The sequence below is a fragment of the Tupaia chinensis genome, unplaced genomic scaffold (assembly GCF_000334495.1).
Source record: "Tupaia chinensis unplaced genomic scaffold, TupChi_1.0 Scaffold000192_1, whole genome shotgun sequence".
Taxonomy (NCBI): Eukaryota; Metazoa; Chordata; class Mammalia; order Scandentia; family Tupaiidae; genus Tupaia; species Tupaia belangeri.
The window spans coordinates 885,272-906,074 of NW_006159667.1; the positions used below are offsets into that span (position 1 = coordinate 885,272).

Here is a 20,803-nt window from a genome sequence, read left to right on the forward strand (position 1 = left end):
ATGGCTGGCCCTTAAAATCCTTTTTACCTGCCACTGGATAGCCCAAATTTGCCCTTTTATTTATTTCTGTAACAACATCTTCATCAAAAGAATAATATTAACAGATATACTTTTGAGAATGTACATACATACAGAAATGAATATATATGCAAAGTTGAACTCACAGCAAACAAGTCAAATAACATCGTACTGGGTGAGTCACACCTGTAAGCAATGAGCCTCAGCAGCTTCACTATAGCTCATAGGCTATTAGCAACAGGATTCTAAGACATCAAGAATGTCTCTCACTGTATCTCACCCTCTTCACAGAGGCCCCCTCTTCTTGACAGAGTAAAATTAACATAATGCTGATAACACTGTTTAACCTATAATCTGCAGTGACTGGCTATAGAGAAGGGAAATCTCGCCCAGTCCCACCGCTTACAATGAACACGGTCTACCTGGGTAAGGGTGAGCTGGTGAGACACATTTGGAATAAATGATCTCCAGAAGCAAACGACGCTGCCAGGTCTGGGAATACGAACGGAAGATAATACACTCTAATTCATGACTACTGTGGGCTAAGCTGAGCTCAAGAAGTTTTCGTTTATAGTTTATTCTTTGTGCTTCAGGCAAATTCCCAGAATGTCCATGCTAAGATTCACAAGCTCTTCCTCCTTCATCTCCCCGGGGCTAGTAGTAGTCCTCCCTATCCACGGCACGGGCAGAATCTGCTCTTTAACCATTAGTGACCAAGGGGGATAAAATGGTGGTGTGTGTTGCAGGACAGAGGGTGCCTTCTCTGGCCACCTGATCAAAGCCAGTGCTGGCACCAGTCAACACACCTTCAGCAGGTTGTATTTCTCTTCAAAGCAATCGAAACTATCTGACATGTAAGGGTCTATCTGCCCAACCTGAATATGGAGACTTCCTCAGTTTTGTTCATTGTTATAGTCTCAGTACCTAACGCAGATCTTGGCACACAGTAAGCACTCAACAATACTTGTTGAAAAAAGTGAATAAGCCCACTTACCTAAAGAATAGATTTATTCAGCCTAAACACAGGCTAACTGTACAAGGGCACAATCTTTATTGCTACATAGTTATTTGGACACAGCCTTTGGGGAGCTCAAAAGTATCTGAACCATCAATTCTTCTATATTATCTACATCTATTATCTCAACGGACGTTCACACATTCCTCCATTCTCTTCCACTTACAGGCAGAGGGAAAAGGCCAGGAAGGAATCATAATTACTTCATATGCTTGTTCTAAAAGTTATACTTGACCTTCTATCACTAAGACTTCCAACTCATAGTGAGAACTGAATAGGAATTATAAAACAGGTCATTTTATTTTAATATAACTAAGAAAAAGTATCTGCTAAATTTATAATAATAAAAAATGAAAAAGCAACATAGAAATAGTTTAGGGGGAAAAAATAGAGCAAGAATTTGAATTCTGCTTCTCCTGAATATATAAAACCAGGATCCCTATAGATGCATAAGTAGGTACCCTGGAAACATTCACTCAGTGCCTGAGAAGGAGTGAAGCTACAAAAGCACACAGCTCAAGTCCTTTAGCGAGTAATCAGAGACGTTCCTGAAGCTTCTGAACCACACAACCATTCAGGGACATGACTCACCCCAGATATGTCTGCGACACGGTGGATAGGCACTTCCTTCTTGCTGTGTAATCCTTTGCCATTCTTAATAGCTCTGTAAATAAAGGGGATAAAAAAAAGACAATCAGAATAAGAAGCAGTAGGAAGGTGAGGAAATAGGGAGAGAAACGGGGGTTGTTAAAATGGGACACAAAGTCACAATGTCCACTGCTGTGTGGCCAGCCCATGAAGACGATTTGGTGGAGGAGAGAATATAGAACTGCTCTTCTCCGAAGCCCATTTACCAGTAGTTGGCTGCCAGTTTCGGCTAACAGTGTGCCTGGTAATCAGACAGCTCCCTTACTTTTTTCCAAATTAAAGGCATTGTTCCAAGCACAAAAGAAGAATCAGCTGGAAGAACACACTCCTAAGAAACAGGAGTAATAATGTTTCTTTCTGCGTTTAATCACATGAAATATTTTAAATGCAAAATATGTAGCTAGCGTACCAATTCTAATGGAAATAAGTTCCTCCCAGGTAAAAAGATAAGTTGCCCTGAATGAAGCAATATTGTACAGAAAAGTCACTTAACAGCAGGGAAAATTCTTGCAATTGCTACATAACCGATATTAAGCTTCATTTTCAATCAGTCTCAGGTTGTAATAATGAAGGTTTAACAGGGGACACCAGGACTCTGTCACAATTGTGACCATTGGTTGGTTTACTCCAGTTGTCCACCTTTTATCTCCTAACCCTCTGAATGGTAGCTTCAAGCAGAGAAGCCTTGTCCAGCACTGGGTACTATCACTGGTACAGCAACGAAAGACCGCAGAATGAAATCTGATGGGTAAACCATGAAGTCCCCACACTATTAGATAAAGTTTTCTGTACACTGCCAGCCTGCAGACCCTGGCAGGAAAGAGTTTGGGGATGAAAGACAGAATAGAGATTCAAGGGTGTTCCCACTCTGCAGACTACCCCTTGTATGGTTTCTGAATTCCAAATAGCGTAGAGCAGGGTGAGGGCCAGTACACGGGACCCTCAACACCAGCAGCCACATTTTAACCGTCTTCCCACTGAGACTCAGAGACCAGGAGTGGAGGACACTACTCTGCAGGGGTTACGTACAAGATCACAACTTTCTTTCTTTTTTTTTTTTTAAAAGAGGTTTTTGCTATAGGGCACGTGTGCTCACCAGACAGACAGAGAGAGACAGAGAGACAGAAAGCGAGAAATCACCCCCCGGGGTGGTGGTGGTGGTGGTGGTGGCCACGCTGCAATCCCTTCTCCATTCTCCTCTTGGGATCTTGGGCATGCACGCACATGCACCCGGTGTGAGTTTTAAGCCACCGGGTCCAGGATGCGAACCATGGTCAACTACATGGGAGTCCAGCAACATAGCCATTATGCTAACTGCTGGTCCCAAGATCATAACTTTCTAAGCCAAAAACTACATAACCAAACTGGTGTGTACGGCTCAGTTCAAGTAGAACATTTATCTTTCTTATAAACTTGGGCTCTCTTTTAAATCCACCCAAGCTCTTTCTTCCATCCTAGGGGATCTGTCATCCAACTAATTTGAAATGCTTTTGGTTCAGAAACAATAAGTAAACAACAACTTTCCTTACTATTTAGCTTTAGTGCCCTGATGAAGGAAAATAAACAATTTTAAAAAGGAAAAAAAAAAACAAAAAACAAAAAACATGCACATTTGCTCTGATCTGAAATGGCAGTTGAAAGAAACCATTTTCAGGGTCGGTCAGTGGTGTGGAGGTTAAAGCAGCTGGGTCTCACGTGGCTGACTGTGTAGTTCAAGTTCTAGACCCAGCACATTGAAAATCACAGCAGGAGCATGTGCATGAGTGCCCACAATCTCTAAAGGAGAATAGAGAAGGGACTGGCCGTCCCCCCAGGAGGTGCTCTCTCTCTCTCTGGTGACCACATGTGCCCTATAGCAAATAAATAAATAAATGAAATGAAATGAAAGCATTTTCAAATTTCCTGAATCTCAAAGACACCTCTTGAATTTGAATCCAAGACTTTGGTTTTAGAAATTGCAAATGGGTCAGAAATTTTCCCTTTGTACTGCAGTTTAATGATTATTAACACTCCTGGATCTTGCTAATGGCCATTATCAAGGCTGACCTCAGTATCGACCCTGGTGCCTCAGGACTTCCTAGCTAACAGCAGAGGATTACAGCAGGGCAGCAAGGGGAACCAATGGCTAGAAATCAACTAAAGATCCAACTCCTCCACCTCCCAAAGCAGTGATTCCATTCTATCCTGGCTGTGCTCTATTGTTACAACCTCCCCTGCCACCAAGAGGCTCACCCTGTTTTGGTACCATAAACTCGAAGGAGCTGCCCTAAAAAAGCAGCTTTGGGCACCAGCAGTTGGCGTCATGGCTATGTCCCTGGACTTCCATGTGGTCAACTGCAGTTCAAGTCCTGGAGCCAGTGGCTTAAACTCACACCGAGTGTGCCCAGGATCCTGAGAGGAGACTGGCGGAGAAGTGATTGTGGCATGGCCATCCTCGCCGGGGGATGATTTCTCCCTTTCTGTGTCTCTGTCTCTCTCTGTCTTTCTGGAGAGTGCACATGCCCTATAGCAAAAACCTCTCTCTAAAAAAAAAAAAAAAAAAATCCAGCTTTGGGGAGGAGAGGCCAGCTCACTCTCTGTATCTCACCTTCCTCACAGCAGCCCTGCTCAGCTTCCTGCAGGTCCTCTGGGGCACAACATGCCCACAGCCTTATCCTCTAACAAGGAGGACAACCCAAATAAATGGATCTGCCCCTATAAACAGATAGGTTCATGTTACAGCACTGCTGAACTCGTGGCCTTTCCTCGGGGCTAGAGAACAGCTCATATACCATGAGGAAAAAGAACAAGCCTGAGCAGTAAGTTAGAAAGCAAAGATCCTCAAGGCAAAAGCAGTGAGGTGGCAAACTACAATTCTGCTTTCTTTCTTGACCCCCAAAGTGGCTGTGAGCCATAAGCAGGAATCTGGTACTCAACCAAGACTAAGAATATTACCAAAGGAGAAACAAACAGTCAAACAAAAAGAACACCATCCCAAACTGGAAAACATGAATAACACAGTAGTATATATATGAAACTTGGGACAAGAAGACTCTTTAAAAGTCTTAATAATAAAAAATAAAACCACTTGTTTATGCTCTACCTTGTTTCAAAAAGCATACTGTCAGATATTTATTTAAATCCAGGCATGAATTTTAGAGAGACCTTCAAGGACTTATGTTACTCGCACTTCAGATTGCTAGCTCCTGCTAGGTGGTGGCGTCCATGGCGTACTAGACTGTGGTTCCATAAGCCTCATGGCTCACCATGGCTTGGATCCCCTGGTCAGCCTGAAAACATGGCGGGCACGTATAGGTGCACAAGATCCTGGGTGCTATAGGGCTAAGGAAACTGAATGGCAGCATGCTGAGACAGGGTTGCAGGTGTTTCTGTCTCACACAGGCATGCAAGCACTAACATTAAGAAAAAAAATTTCAATTTCTAGGGCCAGTGAGTGGCATAGTGATTAAGGCATTGGACTCCCACATGGCTGAGTGTGGTTCAAGTCTCACACCTGGCGGCTTTCTCCCCCTCGCTCTCTCTCTCTCTCTCTCTCTCTCTCTCTCTCTGATCAAATTGAAGAATAACAACAAATAAATAAAATCAAAATAAACAATTCTAACAAAACATAAACACCTTTAAATTAGGTCAATTTCTGGCATGTAAGAGACAAAAAGAAAGTAGCACTGTAACATATAAACTGAGAAACAGTCCTTATTTTGTTAGTCTTAACAAAAGAGAAGCATAAGCGGACGTTAACAAAGCAGAGGTAGCCAGTAAGTTCAAGGAACGCCCACCTAGGGCACACTTAGGGTGGAAGTGAGCAGCAGACCCAGGCTACAAAGTGTGAAGGATCTGTGAGAAACAAGCAGCAGGGATTTCCTCCCCTATGCTGAGGTTGCCTTGTTTCCGGTTTCCCCACCACTGCAGAAATGACCCCAAGTGAGTCATCTCCAGAAAATGGCCCTCTTCTGGACAGAAGTTGATGGCACAGCAAGCTTGATCTCCTAGGAAGAGAATTTGGGGGGAACAGTCTAGTGCAGAAATTCAGGCATGGATCTCAAAGAGCAAAGGAACAAAAGTCCACAACCGTTTTCCAAAGAGAGTGGACATTTTGCTCCCGTACTATGAGGCTACGTGACATGACTGCCTACGAAGAGCTGTGTATGTGGAACAAAAATGAGGAGACATGGACTCTGCTGAAAACCAGACATGCAGCCTTGTCACCATACTTAGTGGGGCTCTCCAGTGCATCTCACGTACTGCAGTTTTTCTGGATAGGTTTGTGGAGTTCTGCCTTTGTGACATGGGACAGGAGGCAGAAAGCAGGTTTGTTTCCACTGTTACCTGTGCCACAGAGCAAACACCAACTCCCTCCCCATGTTGCCTCTCACTGCAGGCTGCAACCACAGTTCCACATCCCTTTTCATTAGGCAAGGAATGAAACTCCTGACTTCTAAACTTCTCCTGCTGTGTCTGTTTAATAGACGCTTCTTCACAAAGACAGGCTGGGGTTTAGGCCAGCCAGGAGAAAGGAAACAGAGGGCAGAACCCAGCCTGCTCCTTTCAGAAGCTTTCTTCTGCAAGATGTGGCAGTACAAAGACCAGCAGTGTCAATAATGGACAAAAATCATCACCAGCAAAGAAAAGACAGTATATGCCCACATACATGCAAAGGGGCAACATGGCACAAAAGGGATGAAAACTCATTTCTAGGAGCCACAGGACAGTAGGGTGCTACAGTGTAGGAAGCGCTGTCCACTCAGATGACTGGAAAACTCTTTTTCCTTTAAATGGCAAAGTTCGAAATTTGCACTTAAAGGTGCTACTGCCTTCCCTCTACAAGAGGAAATGGACCATTTTGCAAAGGCAGATGAGAACTTCTAAAATGAGATCATCCCAACTGCCTCAGCTAAGCAGGATTAGGATCTCAGCACACACTTCCTGTAAAGGAATAGTTAGCTCTTAAGATTCTGAGGTCCCTAATTCACACAGAAAATCTAAAGAACCAATCATCTCTAAGTTGGAAGTCTTAGCACAGTAGGAATGGTCCACTTTGCGCCAAAAACCAGGCCACAGTCTTATTACCAACTCAACAATGACAGGTTGTTATTCTGAACAAATGTTTTTATGAATTTACAAACTTAAAGGATTTCTGTTTAGATCCAACCTTCTGACAATCGTAAAATGGCTGTCGCATCAGGAATTCTCAACCTGAGAACATAAGTGAGCTTCAGCTAAGGTGCCAGGAATATCTACAAACCACCTTAAAGTGGTTTATGAATTCTGCAAGGGAGTAGGAGCTTTCAGGAAGAGTTTCACAAAAGGAACTACTTTCCTACATGAAAAGGATCTAAAGAAAATAAGGTAATGGGAGGCAGAAGCGGCATACAATAGAGAGCAGAAAATGTCGAGCAAGGGAGGCGAGGTGCCGAGAGGGACCAGGAGCCCCCGAATACATTTCCTCTCCTGTAATTTCCCATTAACAAGATGTTCCTGGTAACCAGGGACCAAGAAAAGCTACCGCGTCGTAACTCTGCTTTCCTTTTTCAGCTGCACCAAATGCTTCCTTCCTGCTAGTGCTCACTTGGCTCTTTTGTAACTCTCTTGGCCCAGGACTCACTGATTACAACTTCAAGATAACTTCAGGAATATTTCAATTCTCTCAATCCCTTTTGATATTGCACACTACTTGGATTCAACATTCATACCACTGAGACATCATTTCTCAACCAAAATCGATTTCATCATTTTTATCTCCTACTACCCAAAACAAAGACGCCAGGTTGTGAAATCAAGTGGAAATTCTGATGCTTAGCTTTCACAGGATTCTAGCTGTGGCCCCAGTTTATGTCTTCGCAGGACTTCCACATTATGCCTCCCAATCTAATTAGGACCACTGCCTCCACACCTCGTATGAACAAGTTACTGACTGTGTGTGTTGGCCTGGGCTTTTGCTCTAGCTTGATTCTACCCGTCCTTCCAGGTCCACACTGTAGAATGAAAAAGTGTTAACAAGTGTCTATAATCACAGCTTCACCATAATCATAAAATAGCTATCACATGGGGCCGGGAGGTGGGTGCAGTGGTGGTTAAGGGTGCTGGACTCCCACATGGATGACTGTGGTTCAAGTTGTGGACCTGGAGGCTTGTTGTCAACCTTCTCTACCTCACTAGTTCACTCTATCCCTCTCTGGTCAAATTAAAATAAGTAAATGAATAAAGTTAAAATAGTTCTTTAAAAAAAAAAAGAGCTATCACATGAGGAATTCTTAACCTGGGATCTTAGGTAAACTATGGTTAGTATGAAATCCTTTGAAATGGTATGTGTGAATGTGTGCATGTGTGTGAAATGTATCAGTTCTGCATGTAATTAGAACCTTAACATAAGATTTTCAAGTTGTTTTATGTATTAATCTTTATTTAGATAGACTACAAGACCTCTGAAGGCTAGGATTCTTTTTCTTAAATAATTATTTAATTTATTTTTTATTATTATTCAGCTTGACCAGTCAGAGACAGAGAAAGAGAGAGAGACAGTGAGAAGGCAAGCTTCCAGGTCTGGGACTTGAACCATGGTCAGCCATGTGACAGTTCAGTACCTTAACCATCACACCACCTGCCAGTCCCCTAGGATTTTGCTCTTAATAGTTGTGATAGTATTTGGACAAGCAGATAGTGTAGTGGTTATGTCGCTAGACTCCCACATGGCTGGCCACAGTTCAAGTCCCAGACCTGGTGGCTTGCAATTCATCCTGGCTCATGTGCATGTATGCCCAAAACCCCAGAGGAGAATAGAGGAAAAAAAATTGCTGCATGGCCATCACTCCTGGGTGGTGATTTCTTGCTTTCTGCCTCTCTCCGGTGACTATACATGCCCTATGGCAAGAATCTCTCTTAAAAATCTTTTTTGTTATCATAATATTTAACACAGAGCTACATTCACTTATTTACATCAATTCAGGGCCATCTATCAACAGATCAATTAAAGTATACCTAGCTGAACAGATGCCAGTGACTGAGTATCTAATGTAGAAGTTGAAATGACTGCAAGTGGCAGACACTGACAATGCTAAAATGACAGCAGGGCAAAAGAATGAGGCTTGGGGCGCATGGTTTTCATGGTCCATGCTCCAGGGCAAAGCAGCTTAGTGCCTGGTCTCTGAGCAGGAACAGAAGCAAGAGCATCAAGAAAAAAAGTCTGTTTCTATCGAGGCTCCTGGAACTAGACGAGATGGACAAGGACCTGAACGTCAAAGAGTAGGGGCAAAGTTCCGGCCAGTCTATAATAAACAGAACCAAGTGGCAAGACTGTAAAGATGCCTGCCAGATAATAAAGAATAAATGACTCAGGAGAAAAGAAAATAATTCCAACAGAAAAGGTTAAAAAGCAGAACAATGGGCCAGCAGGTGGCGTAGTGGGTAAGTTGCTGGGCTCCCACATGGCTGACTATGGTTCAGGTTCCAGACCTGGCAGCTTGCCTTCTTACTCCCCGCCCACCCTGTGAGCATATATGTCCTATAGCAAATTTCAAAAGAATAATAAAAATAACAATAAATAAAATTAAAAGAAAAAAAGGCAGAACAAAAAGTGAATAACTTGCGAAGCATCTAAGAGATAGCTCTCACTGTGTCTGAGTTCACACTGATAAATACGGTGTTTCAGCATGAACCCAACCCAGGTATCAATGAAACATGGTAATAATAAACACTTAATTTGGCCTTTCTACTGGTTCCTTGGCAGTTGGAGGAAGCAACAGGGTACTGTCACTCAAAAAATAAGATACAAAGCAGGCACAGGTGCAGAATGGTAGCTGGGGGCACAAAGATTATGCAGCTGCATTTTCAACGAAAATGAGAATTACTGATAAAAAAAAGACAGAAAAGATGGGAAGAACACAGACTGGAAACGAGAAAGTAGAATCCTATGGTCAAGGGAGGTGGGTAGATTAATGTGAAGCCATGAAGCAAATAACAAAGAACTCGAGGACATCATCCTGCCTAAAACTAATATGCGGAAGAAAGGAAGAGGCATGCCATTGTGCCAGGCATGACAACGGTTCTGCAGCAGTAAGGAAGGAAGGAGTGAGGGGAATAAGCTCCATGGCAGAGAACAATCACCCCAATGCTAGAGCAGATGGGTACACAGCTGTGAAAGATAGGCGAACTCTCCCATTCCAGATTAGGACTGAAGGAGTGTTAGGGCTAGGGAGAAATGGTCACTGGCAGTCTAAAGTCTTCTTGAGCAGACAAGGCCTCAGAGAGGAAAGATTACTTAAAACTGCTTCAGTAACATTGGTTTTTATAGTTTTTCTGTCCTAATCAAAATGTCCCTCAAATACAATTTTGGAAAATTATGATTCATAATCATATTGCAAGATAAAAAAGCACTTTTGTTTGGCTTTCATAGGTTTCTGCCAGAAAACCCAAACGTAGTTTACCGACATAGAATTTTGCATTTTTTAAAAATTGTTCCACTGGGGGAAAAGTTTTCTAGGCTCTTTCATTGACCAAAAACATTAGTAAAATGTACATTTCCCTTTGTCATTAATTTCTTTATGTCATTTTTAATAGCAGCACAATAACCCATCATACAGTTGTATATTTCATAAGTTAAACAATCTCCTGTTGCCAGAATATTTTATTTCTCCTATTATAAATAATGGAAAGAGGAATAACTTTCAGATGAACTCATGGGCATCTCACCATAAATACCTCCTGGGAGAAACTTCATAGACAAGGAATGATTACGTCGCTGGGCAGGATAGTACTGTATGTTTTCTAGCTCCCTTCCCAAAGCCAACCAGGCAGTACCTGCCTGCCTCACGGACTCTGACTGTGGATAACCCTTTGATTATGCACGCCTTTCATTAGGCATTCCAACTACCCACATATATCTCTACTTCAGTAATCATATTTCCAATTATTTGCTTATTCACCCAAATCACCACTAAATTGTGCATTGTTGTTATTCCCAATATACTGGAAAAAATATTGTTACAATTAGGTGAACAAATTAATTATAAAAAAAACTGTAATATGTCTGCCAACAGTTGTTTGACATATAATTTAGAAAATGATTTTCTAATGGTAGCTACCTTTACTAGGAGCTATTGGAAGATTCATTGCCATCCCCTAGAAATTTGGCTGTGTGAATTTGATGGAAAAGCAAAAGGAACGGGAAGTACTCCTTCTCACCTTCTGGGCCCAAAGCTGTAGGCTTAAGGTGGGTAGTGAGAGGAAACTCAGGATGAAACAGAAACGCACAAGGGAGTTTACAAGAAATTGAGATGCAAAGAATCTTGCAAATAAAAGAACCCTATGAAGTGGATCTTCCCCTTTCAAAAGCAGCTATAAAATCCTACGCATTGACATCTTAGTGATTAATTATTGAAACTATAGTCTTCCTGAGAGATTTTCCAGATAGGAGCAAAAGTAGGATTGGGATATACCTAATAGAGGTTGCGTGCCCTGACCCACTAAGCCGCCTGATGTTGCAGCTGAGCCAAATCAAGCAAACATTCAAGATGATTTCACATTAAATTAGCCTAGAGCTGGTGGAGGCTATTCAGAAGGAATGGAATTAAGGAGTCATGAATGGAGAGGATGAGGAAGTGGAAGGAGACCAGAGTCAAGGGAAATAAAGAACTAGGAATACAAAAATTAAGTTTGTCCATCCCATTCTCCCTTCTCTATTACTTATCACGATAAATGTACTTCCAATTATAATGATAACTAAATTATTAATCTGCCATAAAAAGACACGTACTTCGATTTGTTTTACAGTGGTCACAAATTGTTTAGGGCAGTAGTTCTCAAAATTTAGTGTATTAGAATCATTTGAAGAACGTGGTAAAAGAGCTTGCTGGGGGGAGGGTAGGGGAGCTGAGAATTTCTAACAAGTTCTCAAGTGACAATGGTACTGTTGATCTTTAATGTCAAGCTATAAGACATTCAAGAAAGTCAAGAGTCAAATGCCATCACTTTTATATTTTGGACAGAAATTATATTCTCATGGGACCAGCAGTTAGCATAATGGCTACGTTGTTGGATTCCCATGTAGTCGACCGCAGTTTGTGTTCTGGACTCGGCGGCTTAAAACTCACGCCGGGCACGTGTGCGTGCATGCCCAAGATTCCAAGAGGAGAATGGAGGAGAAGGGATTGTGGCGTGGCCATCCCCCAGGGGGATGATTTCGCGCTTTCTGTCTCTCTGTCTCTCTCTGTCTGTCCGGAGAGCGCACACACCCTATAGCAAAAACCTCTCCAAAAATAAAAAATGAGATTATATTCTCAGTATAGTAATCTTCACATGTATGAAATATTTTGGGGTTGTGTGAAAGAAGGAAAAGACTTTATCCAAGAAGAGTAAGATAAGAGAGAATGGACAGGAGGCCAGCAGGTGTCATGATGGTTTGAACTCCTACATGGCCAATCTCAGTTCAAGAAGCAGTAGCTTGAAAATCAACCTGGGCAGGGCTGGCAGGTGCCGTGGTGGTTAAGGGTGCTGACTCCCATATAACTGACCAAAGTTCGAGTCCAGACCTGGCGGTTTGCTTTCTCATTCTCTCTCCCTCTCCCTCTCTGTCACACACACACAGACACACACACACAGTCCCTCCCCGATCAAATTAAAACAAACAAACAAACTTAAATAAAATATTTCTTTAAAAAAAAAAAAAGGAAATCAAGCAGCATTTTTGTGTACATGCCCAAAATCCCAAGAGGAGAGTGAAGAAAAAGGGACTGTGAAGTGGCCCTGGGGGATTTCTTTCTTTCTCTCTCACAAGTGCATGCACCCTATGGCAAACAAACAAAGCACAACAAACAAACAAAAACACTTAAAAAAAAGAGAGAGAGAGAGAGAGAACAGAGAAGTTGCTTGAACGGCTAAGTAGTGAAAGCTACTGGGGGGTGGGGTAGGCAGGGAAGTGCTGTGACAATGACAATAACCAAATTATCTAGGATGGCTGGCCAAGAACAAGGTCCTTGAGAGACTAATGATTACAAAGATGAAGCTAGAAGAATTATCAGTTCATCGTTTTACCATGACCTGCAGAACTACACATACCTTGACATGCAAGGTAGCAAAAAGGCTAATGGGTTCCAACTTGATCGCGGTCTCCTAGTCATCAAAAAAGCCTTACAGCTTGATTATACCAGAAGGAATGGGAGTGGGGAGGGAAGAAAAGGCAAGGATGAAGGGAGTGAACAGATCCTCTTAATATCCTGAAGGAGAAAACTATTTGGAAATGGAGACATTATACTGCTCTCCAGAAGTGGCCATTTGTGCTGCCTTAAATGCAGATTGATTACTGCTATTTGGATGTTGAGTGCATCATCTTTTCTGAAGAAAGGGAAAAGCTAAATTTCCCCACACTCAGCTGTGTCGTCAAATCACTTCCCCACACCAGCTCTTTTAATGCATTTTCCTGTTATCACATCCCCTTGCAATAGCTGATCTACCCTACTCCCCATCAGCGAACTCCCCCCCTCCACATACACACACACGTATTGCCACATGCTGAATCCAGTTGGCAACCTCATGACTCTGATGCTAAACTGCAAGCTCAAAATGCCATGGGGGTGGGCATTTCCAAAGTTAAAAAAGAAAAGAAGCCATTAAGATGTTTAAGAGCAAAGGCAGGCTCCTTTCTCAGGCAGGCTGCCTATGTGTCCAGGCATGATGTAATACAGCTGGGTGAAGAGGGCAGAAACAAATTCGCCCAACTCTTGCCTTTTCTGGGATTTGAGCTTAAAATCCAACAGCACCCCTGGTGTTACAAGAATCTACAATTAAAGACTGAAGGAAAGAAAAACTTCAAATAAGAGCTCTGTTTTTAACAGTATTCACTACATTCTACTTATATTCAAAGAAAATTTTCATTTGTTGAGGTGGTTAGTTTGAACGTGAGAAATCTTGGTTTATTTAAAGCTGTACCATTAAACTACTGAGAAGATAAGAACAAAGACTGGAGAGAAAAGAGGAATTTCAGGGAGGTACTCTCAAGGGGAAATTTAGTAGAAATGGGAGATGGGATTTAAAAAAAGATGTAAGGCAAGCAGTTTCAATAATGAAAAGAGAGAAAAAAAGGAAAGGCTAAGAAAACAGGTAAGAAAAAAGAAGTAGGAAAAACAGCAATATCCAGGGGAACTATTAAAATCATTTAATGCCTGTCCCTCTGAGACTACATGCTTTTAAAGGGCTGAGTCTATTGTCTTTTTTGTTCACCACTATCATCCCCACTTCCGGGGACCCAGAATATACACAAGAAAATGAGAATAAAGAAAAGAAATAAACACAAAGCCATTGTATGAACAATTAACCAGTCTTGAACAACTATTGCCAACAAAGGGAAATTTTGCTTTCTTGGAGAATGGCTAGACCATGCAGTCTATACCCTGTGGCAGGATATACCAGTTTTGAAATTTCAAAGCACATAGACTCAAATTCAATGCAAATTTTCTCAATGAATTGGTTTGCAAATGAAACTTTCTTCTTCTTATCAAGACATTTAACAAATACAAACTGTAGTGATGTCTTCCTTAATTTTACATTTTTCAGTGGCCAGATGACATATGTACTACCAGACAGAGAAAGGCAGAGAGAGAGAAAGCAAGCAAGCACCCTCCAATGGGGCATGGTTACACTGTAATCCTTTTCTCTTCATTTCTCCATCCTGTAAGGACTTTGAGCATGTACACGCACATGCCTGATGCGGCTTTTAAATGGCTGGGTTTGGGATCTGAACCAGTTGGCCATATGGAGTCCAGCATTTAACTACTTTGCTAGAGGGCCAGTCTACTGACCACTTCTGTTATGCAATGCTAGCAAATAACCTTCATGCTCTACTACTAACCAGCAAGTGAATCCTAGTAAAACAGAAGATACAGATATGAGGAATCCTATCAAGTTTTGTTGTTGTTGTTTTAAGGCACAAGTGAGAAAAAAAGTGAAGCAGCTCTAGCTAAACCATGAATGGGAGACTGACAAACTACATGGTTCAAGTCCTGGACCCAGAGGATGGAAAAGGCTAGGTATGTGTGCATGGGTGCCCAAAATCCTGAGAGGAGAATAGAAAAGTAACTGTGCTGTGGGTATCCCCCTTGGGGGTGATTTCTCACTGTCTATTCACAATCCTTGCTGAGTGCATGAGCCTTAAAGCAAAACTAAAAAAATAAAATAAATACATTGAAATTGGTAAGTCTACCAGAGCTCCCACCAAGAAAGTTGCTTAACTAGAGACCAGCAGTTAGCATAATGGTTATGTCACTGGACTCCCACATAGTCGACTGTGGTTCGCGTCCTGGACATCCCCCCTGGGGGGTGATTTCTTGCTTTCTATCTCTCTCTGTCTGACTGGCGAGCGCATGCGCCCTATAGCAAAAAAACTCTCCAAAAAAAAAAAAAAAAAGAAAGTGGCTTAACTAAAAGTGTATCCCCCTTATTTTTATTATTTTATATTTTTTAGCAGGAGGGAGAAAATTTTCCTATAGGCTGATTGCACTTGCCAGAGAGAGACAGAAAGACAGAAAGTGAGAAATCACTCCCCAGGGGGATGACCAAGCCGCAATCCCTTCTCCATTCTCCTCTCGGGATCTTAGGCGTACATGCACATGCACCCGGCTTGAGTTTTTAAGCTGCTGGGTCTAGGGCTCAAACCGCAGTCAACTAGTGGGAGTACAGTGACGTAACCATTACACCATCTGCTGGTCCCTACCGTATCCCTCTTAATAGTGACCACTGATAGGTCACTGGCATGGGAAATAAAGAATGGCCGATAACAGTATATATAACCTGTTGATTAAAGTCCATGACGGACATGCCAGCACAGATGTTCCAGAGGTTCAAGTACAGAGACATCTGTCAACTATACCAGGCAAAACAAACAAAAATTAAGCGACAGATGATAAAATTTTGGGGCCGGTAGGTAGTATGGTGCTTAAGGGCACTGGACTCCTACATAGCCTACGGTGGGTCAAGTCCCGGACATGGCGGCTTGCTTTCTCACTTCTCCTCCCTCCCTCTCTCTCCAGTCAAATTAAAACAAACAAGTAAATAAAGTTAAATAAAATAGTTCTTTTTTAAAAAAGATATATGATAAAATTTTAATCACAGACTGGTGCTTAAAGGTATTGGAGATGGAAAAGTCAGCAAGGCAGGAACACTAAACTTTTTTTTTTTAAAGATAATTTGCTCAGTTAGAAACATGCGTCCTAGAGGGAACCCAGAAGAGAGGCAGCCAAGGCAAATCTGAGAGGGGGCAGACTCATGCTGGCCTTTGCAAGACAGAGGACGACACCAGATTTGTGAATCTACACTGTGCCGGGCAAGAAATAGAAAACACATAAAAAGATAAGCAAGAGCCTGCCCTTCTCTCTTCTCATGAGATAACCCTAACCTCATTATGTATGTCCAGAATGAATCTAAATTCATTTAAATCTGTTCAGTCACCAGATTGTTCAATAGAATTGCTTTCCCTCAGTCAAGCTGGGGCATCAATTTCTTTTCTGAATAGATGCATCCTATCACAAAATCTTAAAATTAAAAGGTATAGTAAAAGAATAAAGTTCCAACTTCTGAACTAGCATAACCTCTGTGTTTTCATGCAATGAACTACAGACTCTTACAGTTTCTAGGAATTTTTAAGTATCATAGTTTTAAATAAAGTTACTGATAGCTTCAAGAGAAACACATACATGATGAATGCATACCACCTAAGGAAATCAAGGCAAACAGGCTTTGATCTCTTTCCAGTCATTACAAACTCATCTTCATAGTCCAAAACATATTTAACAAAAATCCACTTGGAAAACATCTGGCAGGATGGAAAAATTCACATACCGGTCTCTTATAACAAACACATAGGAAAGAGTATAAGGGAGTTCTCATAGCATTTTTAAAAGAAGGGTCCTGATAATGACTCACTGTCTCAGAAATTTCTCTGAAGGATAAAGGAGGTACAGATTTTGACCACTGAAGACTCTCTGCCCAGACTTCACCCGGGAGTCAGGTTAGAACACCCCAGTTATTCTCTCTCTCTTTTTCCATCTATGTTTATTTATTTTTTTATTTTTAGACATAGCTCTCTGCTGCTCTTTTGTCTAATTCTTACCTTTCCCCCTGCTCCCACAGGACAAGCCAATCAGCAGCCATGTATATTTCAATTCCAAGCAGCCCCATTCGTGCAGTATGCTAGCTAGTGCACTGCAGTTTTCCTTTTTTTGATAAAAAAAATTTCTCTTCTCTTTTTCTTGTTTTTGCCATGCTTTTTTTTTTTCCCCCAATTCCTTTTCCTTTTCTTTTTACCTTTGTCATTTTTCTGTTTAGCCTCCATCCACTGATTTTCTACACAGGTGTAGGTACTCAGTAGTCAAATATCTGAATGCTTTTAGTGTCAGATTAATTCTTAATTTTCATTGAATCAGTTGTGGAAAGGGAAAAAAATGGTACTGTTCACAGACTACAGGTCACCTACTTCTGCATTCCTCCGATTGCTCAGATTTAACTACAAAAAAATAAGAAAAAATATATAATCCATCAGATGGCCAGAAATCACCACAGAGGCACAAGAAACACGGGAAACAAAGAAAATATCTCTCCTCTAATGGAAATAAATAACTCTTCTTCCATCAAGAATACAAGAGAACTCATGGAAATGTCAGATAAAAAATATTCATAGTGACAAAGCTAACAGAGATGCAAGAGAATAGAGACAACAAACTCCAGAAGATGCAGGAGAAAAGAGACACCATATTCCAGGAGGTGAGGAAGTTCTTGCATGATCTGAAAGTGGAGACACACATAAAAAAGAAATGGAATTGTTAGAGACGAAGGCTCTAATACAGGAAATCAAAACTTCTGTTGAAAATATCAAAAGTAGACTTCTGGATCTTGCAGAAGATCGAATCTCAGATGTAGAAAATAGAACCTCTGACCTAGAAAACCTCACCAAAAAGACAGAGAAAACAACCTCAAAAAACTGTGCCAACATCTGGATAATCGGTATCCCAGAAGATGAAAAATAAGAACTAATAAGGACACTGATCATCTATTCCATGAAATCCTGGAAGAAAACTTTAGAAACCTACAGAGGCATTCAAATATCCAGACTCAAGAAATACAAAGGATCCCACATAGAATCAACCCAAGAAGATCTTCCCTGAGGCACATCATAGCCAGATTGGCCAAAACCACAGACAGGGACAAGTAACTAAAATTGGCAAGAGAGAGAAACATCAAGTTACTTTCAAAGGATATCCCATGAGGCTAACAACGGACCTTATCATAGGAAACAATGCAAGCAAGAAAAGAATGGGAAAATATATTCAAGTGTTAAGTGAAAAACAATTTCAAACAAGAACACTTTACCCAGCAAGATTATCTTTTACATGGGAAAAAAAGACATCCTCAGATAAATGAAACCTGAAAGAATTTACCAACACCAAACCAGCTCTCCAAGAAGTTCTGAAGGGAATGCTATACCAGGAAAACTAAACTCAGACATAGAAGCAAAAGCTCAAGAACCAAGAGAATGGCCAGCCAAACGGTGGGGACAATTCTGGAGTTGAAGGTTAACTTCCAGAGTTTAAATGGAAAGATCAGACCATAGTAACACTGCAAAAAAAATTTTTTTTTGAAGAGTTTTTTTGCTATAGGGCACGTGCGCTCACCAGAAAGACAAAGTCAGAGAGACAGAAAGCAAAAAAATCACCCCCCCAGGAGGGATGGCCACACCACAATCCCTTCTCCTAAATTCTCCTCTCAGGATCTTGGGCACACATGCACACACGCCCAGCATGAGTTTAAGCCACTGGGTCTAGGACTCGAACTATGGTCAACTACATGGGAGTCCAGCGACATAGCCATTATGCCAACTGCTGGTCTCAACACTGCAAATTTAATAGAAGAGGGATTAATTACATGGCTGTGAATGAGTGAAATAGAATTTTTTACTTTAGACTAAAACACTACTGACTTTCTTCAATGCTTTGATTTCCATATTTAAGGACTTTTGTCTTCTCTTGAACTGCTCATAGGTTCATTTACCTACTATTTGAACTTTTTCCTGGCTTTACGTTTTAAGCAAATTTCTCTCAACATATTTTAATTTGGATCTATTAAAACTAAAACTTTTTGGAGCACGTGGGCGGGAAGATGGCGGCCAGGTTCAAAACCGTGGAACCTCTGGAGTATTACAGGAAATTTCTGAAGGAGAACTGCCATCCTGATGGAAGAGAACTTGGTGAATTCAGAACCACAACTGTCAACATAGGTTCAATTAGTACTGCAGATGGTTCTGCATTAGTGAAGCTGGGAAATACTACAGTAATTTGTGGAGTTAAAGCGGAATTTGCAGCACCACCAACAGATACCCCTGATAAAGGATATATTATTCCTAATGTGGATCTACCACCTCTGTGTTCATCGAGATTTCGGTCAGGCCCTCCTGGAGAAGAGGCCCAAGTGGCTGGCCAGTTCACTGCATATGTCATTAAAAATTCACAGATAATTCAGAAAGAGGACTTATTCATTTCTCCAGGAAAGCTTGCTTGGGTTCTGTACTGTGATCTCATTTGCCTCGACTATGATGGAAACATTTTGGATGCTTGCACATTTGCTTTGTTAGCAGCTTTAAAAAATGTACAGTTACCTGAAGTTACTATAAATGAAGAAACTGCACTAGCAGAAGTTAATCTGAAGAAGAAAAGTTATTTGAATATTAGAACTCATCCAGTTGCAACATCCTTTGCTGTGTTTGATGACACTTTACTGATAGTTGACCCTACTGGAGAGGAAGAACATCTGGCAAGGGGAACCTTGATGGTAGTAATGGATGAGGAAGGCAAGCTCTGCTGTCTTCACAAACCAGGTGGAAGTGGGCTGACTGGAGCTAAACTTTAGGACTGTATGAGTTACAAGACACAAAGAAGTAAAAGAACTGATGGATGAAGTAATTAAGAGTAGGAAACCCAAATAAACAGTCACAACTTTTTCAAAACAGATTTATAAAAATTGTATTTGTTACACTGTTATTTATACTAAATAAATATCAAACTACATTCTTCTGAAAAAAAAAAAAAACCCTAAAACTTTTTTTCTGTTCTTAAATATGTATATATCAGCTATGCTTGCTATTGAAAGTCTTTAAATTAATTAAGATCTTTAGCAAATCAATAAAATGTGATTTTTTTTTAAAAAAAAAAAGGGTATGGAAAACAACTGTACATACCAGAGACAGTGTGGGAGAAAGGAGAAATTGGCAGAGGGTGAGAGGTAGGGAGTCAGGGGTGGGGGGAATACCAAATATATAAGAAACAAAAAATAATTATTTGTCGGTAATAACATGTATAGTCATATCCTTGATCAAGCCAATATACAATGTATATACTGGATGGAAAATCTCATTTTGTATACTGTATTGATGTACAGTGAGTGACTGTAAATAAATAAATAAATAAATTTTAAAGGAGGATATAGGAGATACTTGCCCTACCTAAAGGTTTGAACAGAACACTCAAGCGAACTAAGAATGCAGTAGATGAGCTGGCTGTACAGAACTGGCAATGCCTGATAGCTGGGCTATGATGAAACACTAGGATCCAGCAGAAAAGATCTGATCTGTTCACACGCTCTCAGGGTCCCATGTGATATCTCTAAACATGAGGGCACCAGATTCAGGAGGGTTATAAAAAACTGTGGGTCAATTGTGTCCCTCCGTTTTTTTGTTTTTTATGTTTTTTCTTTATTTTAACTGGGGCCAGCAGGTGGCATGGTGGTTTAAGTGCTGGACTCCCTAATGGCCAACAGTAGTTTGGGTTCTAGACCCATACCACTGGGTGTATGCACGTGGTTGTGTCTGTGTTTGTGTGTGTGCATGTGTGTGTGTGCATGCATGTATGTACTGTAGGTCCCAGGAGAATGAAGAGACTGTGGCATGGCCATCCCCCTGAGGGGGAGGGGGTGAGTCCTCAATTTCCTTCTTATTGTCTCTCGTGAGCACATGACACTTATGGCAAAATAAATTTAAAAAAAGAAAAAAAAATACTTTATTGCCAAAGGACTAGTTAAGGAGAGGGAAAAAGAGAAAGCACCCAGCAACAGGGCATAGTCACAATGCAATCCTTTTGCCTACATTTTTCC

General features: G+C 41.2%; 1 protein-coding gene and 1 pseudogene across 1 annotated transcript in view; one reads left to right on the plus strand and one right to left on the minus strand.

The window, feature by feature from the left end:
* SND1 (staphylococcal nuclease and tudor domain containing 1) overlaps window positions 1-20,803 on the minus strand; it is a 510,267-nt gene that overhangs the window by 210,360 nt on the left and 279,104 nt on the right. The window contains exon 14 of the mRNA XM_006146865.3: window positions 1,625-1,697. Within this exon, the coding sequence (XP_006146927.1) occupies window positions 1,625-1,697 (73 nt within the window). The remainder of the gene's footprint in view (window positions 1-1,624; window positions 1,698-20,803) is intronic.
* Window positions 18,809-19,564, plus strand: LOC102470258 (exosome complex component RRP43 pseudogene; annotated as a pseudogene).